The sequence below is a fragment of the Papaver somniferum genome, chromosome 7 (assembly GCF_003573695.1).
Source record: "Papaver somniferum cultivar HN1 chromosome 7, ASM357369v1, whole genome shotgun sequence".
NCBI lineage: Eukaryota > Viridiplantae > Streptophyta > Magnoliopsida > Ranunculales > Papaveraceae > Papaver > Papaver somniferum.
In genome coordinates this window covers 135,089,943-135,102,134 of record NC_039364.1, presented here as the reverse complement: position 1 = coordinate 135,102,134, position 12,192 = coordinate 135,089,943, and the positions used below count along the sequence as shown (strand labels likewise).

Here is a 12,192-nt window from a genome sequence, read left to right as displayed (position 1 = left end):
GGTTCCTAAGTATTTTTCTGTGCTTGACAGAAACTTTATGCCTAAGGATCTAGAAAGAATTTTAATGTGCTTGTGATGCATATTCGCACTTGTAAAAAAACCCGACTTTTCCAGATTGATAGCCTGACCCGAAGCTTTAGCAAACTTATTTAAAATATGCAACAGATTTTTTGCATACAATAAAGATGCTTTAGAGAAAAGCATACAGTCGTCTGCAAAGAAAAGATGCGAGATAGAAGGGCTATTGGCTTTAAGTTTAAAACCTTGAATAAAGTTTTCCGATTCTGCTTTTAATAACATCTGGGACAGGACTTCCATACAAAGGATGAAAATATGGGAGAAAGACGGTCTCCTTGTCTGATTCCTCTACAAGGAGAGAAAACTTCTCTCGGAGAACCATTTATAAGAATCGAGTAAAAGATATTACTGATGCACTGAAGCATCAGTTAACACCAATCATTAGAAAAACCAAGTTTTTGAAAAACAACAATGATAAATGGCCATTCTAATCTGTCAAAGGCTTTCGACAGATCGAGTTTAATAGCCATATAACCCTTTCTAGTTCTTTTTTTCATTCTTTTAAAAGAGTGCAGAATCTCATGACTTATTATGATGTTATCATAAATTTTCCTATTAAAAAAAAAGCCGACTGAAAAGAGGCATCTAGCAGAGGTTTGAGCCTATTTGTTAAGATCTTAGAGATAATTTTGTAAACTGAGTTAGCTAAACTTATAGGCCTAAAGTCATTAGGCGAGGAAGGATTGGAAACTTTAGGAATTAAGGCTATAAAAGTGTAGTTCAACTGTTTTAGCAAGAAATTAGTTTTGAATTTATTTTTTTTGTATGTGCTCAATTACCTGAACAGAAATTGTATCCCAATTGTCGCGGAAAAAACCTGCGGGGAAACCATCTGGGCCAGGAGAGTTCCATGGCTCCATATTTTTGATGGTGGACAAGATTTCCTCCGGTGTAGGGATAGCCACAAGAGACAGGTTTACTTCATTAGTAATAATTGGCTGAACATCTTTTAAAACTTATTGAATATTAGCAGAGCAAGGTTGAGAAGAGTGACAAAACTTTTTAAAGTGAAACAGAGCAACAATTTGTTCTCTAGACTCCAACCAATTACTTTGTTCATCCTTAACTGTATGGATGGTGTTGTACATATTTCTGAGTTTGACAGAATTATGAAAGAACTAAGTGTTCTTGTCATAATGGACAAAGTAATTAATCTTAGATTTTTTCTTGTAGAAAGAGTTTTCAATCTCATACCAGAAGTCCAGCTGCTTTGAGTAATTTAAGATAAAGTTACCAATAACTGGAGTGAATGGTAAAGATTGGAGCTTTTCTATTTCAGCATTGAGCTTATAGATAGTAATTTTAATGTGATCGAAAGAGTTGACATTCCATCTTCTAAGATCAAATTTGACATTGCGGAGTTTTCCAGCTACTACAAAACTAGGACAACCCTTAACTCTCTTAGACCAAGAGGAGGACATAACATCTTTAAAATCAAGACTCAGTTTCCAGCACTTGAAGAATTTATAGGGGATGTAATTCTTTTTTTCAAAATGAAAAAAATTAGCAAAGATAGAACTGTGGTCTGAATAAACTCTACCCAAATTAGTGACTCTAGTCTGTGGCAGAAGGGACACCCATTTGTTATTCATATATCCTCTATATATCTAGCTTTTCAAAGATCAACTCGGCGGGATTTTTAAACCTTCTATTACACCAGGTAAACGGATTTCCAAAAAAAAAGATTTCATTAAAGTTAAGATCTATCATCTTTGCTCTAATGAAATCAGGCACTAGAGAGTTAGCCGCAATACCACCTTGTTTTTCAGAATCATGCATAATAAAATTGAAATCTCCTAAAAGCATCCATGGTCGATGAACATCATCACTAATACTCTCTAAAATATTCCATTGCGCTTTCATACCGACAATATTCAGAGAACCATAAACAAATGAAATCAGACAGTTCTTTATTCTTGGAGTAATATCACAAACTATATGGATCATGTTAAGAGACAAATGAATAACCTCAATATTAGATTTCTCAAAAAAAAAAACAGCGCAAGTCCTCCTGATATTCCAGTTGGGGGAATGAAAAACCACGAGTCGAAAGGAAGATGATGACAATATTTTTTCACAGTGCCATTATCTAACATAGTTTCAATAAGACAAATTACATCAAAATGAAATTTCCTAAATAAACTAGAGATATGCAGCCATTTCTTATCTGAACAACATCCATTCATGTTCCAACTTAAAAATTTCATGATTAACTAGGTGGGTATAAAAGGAAAAACAGAGTGAAAACAGCAAGCAAAGACAATGAAGCGACTAGAGAGGAATAAAAGAGTTTGGGTTGCAGCAAACAAAAGGATAAACGCGATAGATAACAGGTAATGAAAGAGTACTTACAAGGTTATGAGCTGAGGAGGAATCAACATCCACAACAAGGGGGTCCATAATCATGAGATCGATATCTTTGTTAAATTCTTCTTCAGCAACAACTGGTTCCGGCGGAAGCATAAATAACGGCATGGGCTCAAGAATAACATCCTCCTTAAGATCACTGATCTGATTATTAGGGTTTCCAAAGTCACATTATTATTTTGCACTCATAAATATTTCAGATGAATAATTCATTTCAGTAGCAGTGTTAAAAGCAAGACCAGAAGAAGAAAACACAGCTTGTGAAAATCAGGTACAAGATGCAGACCAGAAAACATTTGTCTCAGGAGAACCATTACTAGATGAGACTCCTAAACTTCCCACATTGAAGGAGGTATCTGTGGGAGGATTAAAGAGAGGCAAAGAACTAATAGCAGGCCAATGAGTTAGTGACTTCAATGAGGCAGATGATGAAAAAGAGGTAGTGCTAATGGATTCCGATTCAAATGAAGTTCTAGGCCTTTTTCCTTTCCTATCATGGACAAGACCATCCGGTCCAAAAGTGAGGTTATCAAAGGGGGATACATTGAAGCTAATGTTTCCAGAACTAGGAGTAATGGTTGCCGAAGGAGTGACCTTATTGACGGGTTCTTTGATAGTTAAAGAAGATATTGCACGCAATACAGAAGACATAGCAGGGCCATAAATAGATGAACCTCCGTTGCCAAGAGAACCAACTGGCTTCAAACCAACCGAGAAAGCAGTAGGACTGGAGGAACCATTTGATACAACTCTAGCAGGGCGAGCATTGGAGGGACCTGATACACCAGAGTTATCTCCCTTCTTCGATGGCATTCTTGTGACAACAACATGGGTAGTACGTGGAGAGGGAACAAGCATAGCACGAACATAAATGCTGGATCGTATTTCCTTACACAGAATGTCATCATGATAAAGAACAAAACATTCCTTGCACATAAGATAAGGAAACTTAGGATAAAATGATGTCATGATATAGGTACTCTTAGAAGTATTGATAACCACCTTTTTGGTAAGAGGAGTTTTAAGAGGCACCATAACCTTAGCATCGTAATAATTCCCAGCAGCTGATTCAGCAGAAACAAAGGTGCCAATTTCATCCAAAACTTCTCTCGCATTTCCTATGTTGACCAAATCTGAAGGAATGGAAATTTTCACAGGCATTAGAGTTTTGTATCAGACAAGATCAAAGACAGACTCTAATTCACCAAGAGGATGGACAACAAACAGTTGGACAAACATGAGTGTAGGTCTAGCATTAAAAGCAATATCCCTATCCCGAATTTTCTTGAACATTACCAAAAAAAGATTCTGAATACCCATTTCCTGAACATATGGCTTAGCAAGCTTAAAATCAGAAGATGGAACAGTCCAGATTTTTTTGAGGTTGTGCTTAACTGAGGTTTTGTGGTAGTAGTTGTTTTTGTTGCAAATGAGAGCAGCAAACCTAAATGGAAATTCTTCAACATCCTCATCTAAGTCCAAGACTCTAACTTGTGCAACAGGGATAGCCATGAAAAAGACTACAATAGTAACGAATTACAATGTATGTGAGAAGAAAATGAGATAACCCTTAGAATAAATAGGAAGAAAATCATAAAATCATGCTAGGATTATCTAGGGAATGAAAATTTCCAGACATGTAGTAAATAGAAATTGCATGCTTGCAGTAATGTCATAGACAAGTCAATCAATAAGGAATAAGCCATTGAGAACTGAAAACTGAAAAGCTAGGTAGACTTAATGATCAAAACTAATATTCTCAACAGAGAATAATAATACTGCTAAGAATATATGCCAAGTATAGAAAAAATTCTGATCAGGACGCCCATTACTGAGAGAGTTCTTGGGTTAAGTTAATTAATCACTTAATTTTTAACTAAATAAATTTTATAATGGGTCATTAAGAATCAAAACACTGCTTTTTAGGGAAAAAAACAGAAGTAAATTATTTTCTACAAGAAACCCAGACTGATTAAAGATGAAGATTCCCAAATACCTCTGAACCATACCATCATGAAGAAAGTTGATTTATCTCATAGATTTATTCCCGGGAAGATAAAAAGAAGAAAATCTTCAAGAAATAAAATCTCATAACCTAATCCCTATTCAAAGTAGGATCTCAAAATCTCAAAGATACTTAGAATGACTTCTCATCAAAGCTCAGAGTGAAGTATCGATGAATAACAGTAGCAAAGCAAACTTTATTGAAACCTAGAGCCATAGACCAGGAAGGAGTGTTATTGAGAATTACCCAACAAATAAAGAGCACAACTTCAAACCCATTTTTGTAGATTTATCGAATCTCACGATGATGTTCAACAAATTGCTATGGATACACCTCCATCATCTCATAACCGAAAATAAAGTGAGAAAAAAGAAGAAATCAGAAAACAAGTCAGATTAAGATAGAATAGTAAAACTAGTAAGAAACTAAAATCAGTAATCAAAATAATCAGCCATGATTTTAATCTAAGTAAAAAATCAGAAGGAGAACATGAAAGAATCGAATTAGGTTAAAATCACTTTTAGGGGAAAAACAAAATTCAACAAATTTCCTAAAAAACAACTGAAATAGACAAAAATTATATGAAAACAGAACAGAATTTAATAAGGAACATGATTAAATTGATGGATTTAAATTAGGATCTCTCTATTGATCATGAATTCGAAGAAGAAAATCCAGGTTGACTAAGCCAAACGTCGCAGAAAAAATCGCCACAGAATCGCCTTGTATAATTTTTTTGGTATACCCGATCCGCCAGTTTGTTTACAACTTAAAAAAACTAAAATTTCAAACATAACAGCATGTATAAGGATATCATCTCCGGTCAAACTTCGGGGCATCAAATTTTCAGGGCCGGCCAGTGAGTTCAGAATTCATATCCACTACAGTTGTACATCGTGTCACCCTAGTATAATTTGCTTAAGGTTTAACTGAATGTTACTAAAAAAAGAAAAAGAAAGAAAGATCATGGAAAAGTGATTCCTAGTTCCTGCACCTAATTTTGAAGGATCTGAGGCTTATTTTCAGCCAAATTTTAAACAGCTCGAGAATAGGATCACATTCCTCTTGTTTGAAACCGATTCCCACGATTCTCATTCTATTGCTTCATTCATTTGATTTTCCTCTCTTCAACTTCTTTCTCTTCTCTATGCAACATTTCTGTTGAAAGATTTGTTCCGGACATTGTATTCTTATCTGCTTAACACCACTAATATATACGATGAGTACATTCGATATTCTCTTCCGAGTCGAAAGCATTTGTAAGAAATATGAAAAACACGATGTTGATAAACAGAGGGAACTTATGCATCCGGCGATGATCCTTTCTCTCGTCTTTATTCTTCCATCGATTCCAACATCGATACGGCTCTCGAGGTTCATCTCTCTCCCTCTCTCTAATATATGTACGTATTTTGGAATTGAACTCTTCGCTTGAAATGCTTATTATCTGTTATAGAAATCGGAAGCTGCTGCAATTGAGAAGAACAGGGCAGCTGCAGTTGCGATGAATGCGGAGGTTCGCAGAACCAAAGCTCGATTAATGGAAGATCTTACGAAATTGCAGAGACTCGCTGGGAAAAAGGTCTTGCTTCTTCTCTTTTTATATTCTATTATTACCAATCAGATAATTGTAGTTGTTTTAATAATATTAATTATCTTTGGAGGTGTTTTAGTATTTAATGAAGAACACGTGCTCACAAATAGATTTAGGCATTTTGGCTAATTTACCTCGTGTACCAAATGGACCCTAAACCTTGCATTTGGATTTATCAATTACGAGCTAAGGGCTGATCAGTTTGTCAGTAGTTATAACCAAAATATGATCACAGGCCAAAGGTATAACTAGAGAAGAATTAGCAACCCGTAATGATTTGGTTATGGTGCTTGCGGAGAGGGTTCAAGCGATACCTGATTCAGCTACAACTGGAGCTAATAAAAGTGGAGGTTGGGGATCTTCAGCTTCGAAGAAAGGAATTAAATTTGATACAACATCAGGTAACAAATGAGCTTTCTGTAAACCCTTTATTTGCCTCGCCAAATTGGGATCTATAGGAATTAATTTGGAGTTTTGGACCTATCACTACGTGACAAAAAGGAGACATTTTGAAGTAAAATGGAAAACTTAACCAGTTATTTTCTTAATGGCAAAATTATCCCTGATTAATTAGTGTTAATTTGGATGATTAACCTGTTAGATGTGAAATTAACTTGTGTTAATGAATCATCTAAATATGAAAAAATTTAAAATTTAATTTTTTTTGAAGAACACCAACTCAGAATCGGTTTATGTTGTCATTGGTATCAACAGATTGTAACCTCAAAAATATACAGAGAGTTTTTGAAACTTGCTTCTACCCAGAATCGGTTTATATGGATACGAAAATCAACCGATTATCCATAATCGGTTTATATGGACATGAACATAAATCGATTGTGGGTAAAAAAAGAAATTTTTTTCTGTAGCTTATGTGTTGTTAAACACTAAATAAAATTAAAATTCATTTTTATACCCGAGTTAAGAATGAGTATGACTTCATACTCGATTTCAGATCGTTTAAGAAGTTGTACTCGTTTTCAATTCGAATATAAAGTTATATTCGTTTTCAATTTGAGTATAAAGTTATCGTTTTTAATTCGAGTGCAAAACTATTTTCATTTTCATTTTCATTTGTAATCGAAATGAAATCGAGTATGATTTCATACTCATTTTATCATCGAGTATTAACTGAAAAAAAATGGGTTAACCATAATCGGTTTACACGATACATGTATAAAAACCGATTCCTGACATTGCACAATAAGAATCGGTTTATAAAAGTGTCCATGTAATCCGTTCTAACAAAAACACACAGGAAAACAATTATACCTTCCATAACAGAATCGGGCTATGTGGCATTAACGTAGACCGATTCTGGTTCAATTTCCTCCAACCAGAATGCCCATCCAGAACAATCGGTCTTTGTGGGCATGAACAACAACCGTTTCTAAATGAAATCGGTTTACAAGTGCATTGGCGTAGACCGATTCTTATAAATTCGGAAAACTTTGATTTAATAAAATTGGATTGTTTGAGTGATTACATGTTATTGAAACCTACTCTAGGGAATTTGGTTAATAGAAAAGTAACTGATTCGAGCTAAAACGGAAAATTGCCTATTTTAGTGAATTTGGTGATTATCGACAATGTTTTCGTTTGATTTTGAATTCTTAATTTCGATGGAAATGGAAATGATTTTTTTTTTGTTATTAGGATTTAATGAGGATAAATTAGTAGTATTAAAATTTCATAGAGGGTGAAATGTTAGTTTCATCAAACTTAGACATCTTTTATCATTTTCTATGGGGTGGATGAAAAAAATCCAGAGGCCTCAATTTAGCCAGGTTTATTTGCCGGCTCGATCGACATATAAATTCTTATTAGTGTAATGTGTTTAACTACTAATACGCATTTACATTTGATTCTGGCAGATATGAGGATTGACGATGAATTCTTTCAGCACACTGAAGAATCAAATCAATTTAGGCAGGAATATGAAGTGCGGAAAATTAAGCAGGCAAGTTTAGCCTATATTGATATTTTCTCTCTGTTGGTTGCATATTTGCACCTGTTCATCCTTATATGAAGTATATTTGACTTCATCCGCCAGGACGAAGGACTAGATATTATATCACAAGGGTTGAATACACTAAAGGATACGGCACATGACATGAATGAGGTCAGTCATGGATTTTTTAATGCAAGAGAGACGAAGAGGATATGGTTCCATATTTAACTTTAATTAGTCTATTATATTTACAGGAATTGGATAGGCAAGTTCCTTTAATTGACGAGATTGATACTAAAGTAAGAATCTTGCCCAATTATTGTTCTTCAAGAAAATTCCACATTATTTTCTAAGGTAGCAAAAGTTGAGAAATTTATTATTGTATTGATATATAATCATTTGATGGCCTTACAGGTGGACCGAGCTACTAGTGACCTCAAGAACACCAATGTTAGACTTAAGCAAACTATTAATCAGGTAACTACTAGTTCTTCCTACGCTATATGATGTATACAAAGATTCATTATTAATCAATTCGTCATCATTGTTTTAGGTTCAACTAAGTTGTTCACTGTTTGCTTAATGTCCAGATAAGGTCCAGTAGGAACATCATTATCGACATTATTTTGTTGTGCATTATTCTAGGAATTGCTTCTTACTTATACAAGTAAGTTCGCAATCTTCCTCACTACTAAATGATTTTCTTAATGAGGAAGCTATTTTACGTTTTCACCGACAGAATATAATTTGAAGGAGGTTTTTGTGTTTATTTGCAGTATATTGAAGTGAAAGTGTAGTCTAAACACTTTACTGGTGCTCGTTTTCCTTTTGGTTGTTTTCCACTATTTGTAAGGTTCGTCTCCACTATTTACACTATCTGTATAAGGTTTATCTGCATTTAGTGCTGCCGACTCTTTTTCCTCTCTTTCTCTTGTAAATCTTTCATTATCGAGTACCATCTTTTTTTTTTTTGGCGTCACAATCTCACCATACTTCAACATAGCAATGATACGAAGAGATGTGCGGTTTGTATTACAACATAGTTATCTATAATAGAGATCCCATTGTATAAGCCTAGCTTAGTGCTCTGTTTCTTCTCGAATGACCGACTGCTTGCAGTATCTCATGCAGCTCATCATTCTGAAATCCGGTAATGAAGGCATCTGGTATACTCTCTACGGGTCTCCTTGACGCAACTTTTCGTATATGCTGTTAAACTATCTTGCTTACTTACATTCTTATGAATCGTGGGGTCAAAGCAGTGTCCCTTCATAGTTTAACCCCTGTCCCTCTTCGATCAAGGAGTAACCTGCAGTGAACAAGTTTTTTTTGTTCTTGAAGAACATTCTGGTTTAAATTTTTGGGTACACATAACCCATGCTTGACGTTTTGAATAAAAATGCTCCCTTGACACTAGATGTGCTAACATTTTGGAGGAAGCAAGAAGTTGGGGAAATTCCCATCCAATGGGGTGTTTCATGTTTGAATACTGGATTTTAAAGGCGGTTCATATTACATACATTACAGACGTCCAAAAATATCAAATATTACCCACCTAATTTACAAGGCTATGTCACATTATTTATAAGCAACAAATTGATGTCCAGAAAAGATGCTAGAGTTCTTACTTTGCTTAACTTACTTTCTAGAATTACCTTTACGGTCAATGCACGGACCTTATGCTGTACATAGGGTGGCAGATGTTTCTACATGCGGTTTGTTCCAAATCTTCGTCAATATAATCATAATCTTCCTTCCACGAAGGTATATTAAATTTCGGCTCTTAAAATTTAATACCCATAGGTAAACATATTAGGATTGAAGGTGTTTAGCTTCCTGTTTGATTGGCCGGGATACTCATAATCTGCATGCTCTTCATTCGGCTTCCTCTTCAATGGATTGATCAGGTTACTAATGCAAGAGTCTGCAACGACTGTTGTTTGCAGGACCGTCATATCTTTTTGGATTGAAGTAATACTGTAATTATTAACATTTCCACCTTGCAAACTTCCACCGGATAGGATTCCAGTACTGTTGTTTTTATTAACATTTCCATCTCCACAATTTAGCGTTGATCTGTTCTCGACACGAGGAACCTCATGAGCAGCGAGGATGTAAGCCAGTAGTGAACAGCCATTGTTGAGATATTCCGTAACTGTATCAGGGGAAGGGTTTATTATTTTCGGGCATGGCTCTGCAACCTGCGGGATTAGTCCTAAGGGTTCAGCCTTATAACTGCTTTGACCTTGCCACATTTTTCTCTGGGTGTCGTCTTTCTCCCGTACTCGACAAAGTACCCAGTCGTCTAACTATACAATATTCAAGCAGGTCAGTTAATTGAGTGTTGCAGTGGGTTGTTAAAACAATGCATCAAAGTTCTGTATAGTGTTAGGTAGAATATTTACCGTCATGGATCCCCGCTCCCGTGAAGGCTGGAACATGTTTCCGAGTAATCTATATTCATGCATGATCCAGTTTGTTTTCGTGTCGTTAGCTGGGTGACCTTTGTAGAAAACTAGAGCTTTTTTGACCCCGATAGCATGAGACCCACAAGAAGTGAGAATTGGTTTATCTGTTCCCGTTGCCTTCCAATAACCTGAAGCTGCTTTCCTGTTTGGCCTGGCTCCTTTTGGATACTTCCTTTCCCTTGGAGTAAAAAAGAACCATTCATTTTCTCCATAAGTAGCCTTCTCTGCAAAACATAAACACAATCGAAATCTGCTCAGTGAATAATGAGCTAGCTAAAGGAAAAAGAGTAAGATAAATTATTATAAGAATATTAATGATATTAGAATGGATATATATGGTGTATATATTACACACTTGGTAAATCCCAAGGGTTAAACTTATAGAGATCAACTTCAGCGACAACACAAGCTTGGATGGGAAGTGAAGTGACTTTGCTTCTCAAGTAGTGAACTATGAGTTCCTCATCAGTTGGATGAAACCTAAAACCTGGAGCCAGTTGATATATATTAGAAGAATTTGGTTGGGTGATGTAGTGCAAGATATGGCAGAATCTTATTTGAAAGGAAGAGATCAGCGAAAGAATATTCGTTAACCATGCAAGAATATCTGCATGTTTGTTATTTTTGTTAAGAAATAAGAGATATCTTGCATGATATCGTATTTGGGTAGATTTCCTTTTATTTGCATTAATCTTAGAAGATATTGTCATTAAAGCCTAATAAGGCCTATATATGTCCTCGTCTAAAGAAAAAGAGGACAGACTTTTGAATAATCATATTCTTCCTTTGAGAAGTTTTATCTATGTGTGGTTTCTTCCGTTTCCAGTACTAACATCCTACACCAATTGGTATTCAGAATCTGGGTATCGATCCTTCCAACATGGTTCGTGGTAGAGGTCAGGGTGGTCCTCGCGAAGCTCTAGTTGAGGAGGTGATGGAGAGAACTCGATACGATGAATTATCACGCACGGTTGAGCAGCTCGCCGGTCAAGTAGCAACATTGTTACAACGACATGAGCGCCGTCGTCCTCCTACGGATGCATCCAATTCGGATGGAACAGATGACGATACGGATACTGAAAACCCCTTTGCTGGGCGTGAGCGTGATTCTAGGAGTTGGGAATCGTCATTCCGCATAGAGATTCCTGAGTTTCATGGTAGCGGTTTATCACCGGAAGATTGTATAGACTGGTTCTCTACCGTGGAGGAAGTTCTGGAATTTAAGAGGGTTCCTGATGATCGAGTGGTTTCGCTTGTGGCTACGCGCTTTCGCGGAAGGGCTGCTGTTTGGTGGCGTCAGTTGAAAGCATCTAGAATTCAGAAAGGTAAACCTCCTATTTCTTCCTGGATTAGGCTTGAAAAGTGCATGCGTTCGGCCTTTTTACCCTTTAACTATACAAGGGAACTCTATATTCGTTTACAAAATCTTCGTCAGGGTTTTCGGTCAATTGATGAATATACAAAAGAGTTCTATGACTTGGTCACACGATCAGGTATTACAGACACCGAAGACCAACTTGTTTATCGATACTTAGGGGGCTTGCGAGAGACTTTTCAAGATACCCTTAATCTGTTTGACTATTATTCTGTGTCCGAGGTTCATCAGCGTGCTTTGCGATTGGAGAAACAACTATCTCGTAAGTCGATTCGGGCAGCAACTGGCCGTCCTCTGACTTCTTCTTCTCATACTGCTTCCGCTCAACCGATTGTTAGTACGCCTACGAAGTCT

At 36.1% G+C, this 12,192-nt stretch overlaps 2 protein-coding genes and 1 pseudogene across 2 annotated transcripts; 1 reads left to right on the top strand and 2 right to left on the bottom strand.

The window, feature by feature from the left end:
* Positions 1-2,712: 2,712 nt before the first annotated feature.
* LOC113295268 lies at positions 2,713-4,783 on the bottom strand. The gene is made up of 3 exons (XM_026543619.1): positions 4,697-4,783; positions 3,448-3,578; positions 2,713-3,372 (listed from the first exon to the last, which is right to left on the bottom strand). The coding sequence occupies exons 2-3, from the start codon at positions 3,478-3,480 to the stop codon at positions 2,713-2,715; spliced, it is 693 nt and encodes a 230-aa protein (XP_026399404.1). The 5' UTR covers positions 3,481-3,578; positions 4,697-4,783.
* A 493-nt stretch (positions 4,784-5,276) lies between these two features.
* LOC113298501 lies at positions 5,277-9,083 on the top strand (annotated as a pseudogene).
* Positions 9,084-9,785: 702 nt separating this feature from the next.
* LOC113295267 (NAC domain-containing protein 2-like) lies at positions 9,786-11,183 on the bottom strand. Its single transcript, XM_026543618.1, has 3 exons — positions 10,819-11,183; positions 10,401-10,687; positions 9,786-10,304 (listed from the first exon to the last, which is right to left on the bottom strand). Exons 1-3 carry the CDS (start codon positions 11,171-11,173, stop codon positions 9,786-9,788), a joined length of 1,161 nt encoding a protein of 386 aa, XP_026399403.1. The 5' UTR covers positions 11,174-11,183.
* Positions 11,184-12,192: the final 1,009 nt, after the last annotated feature.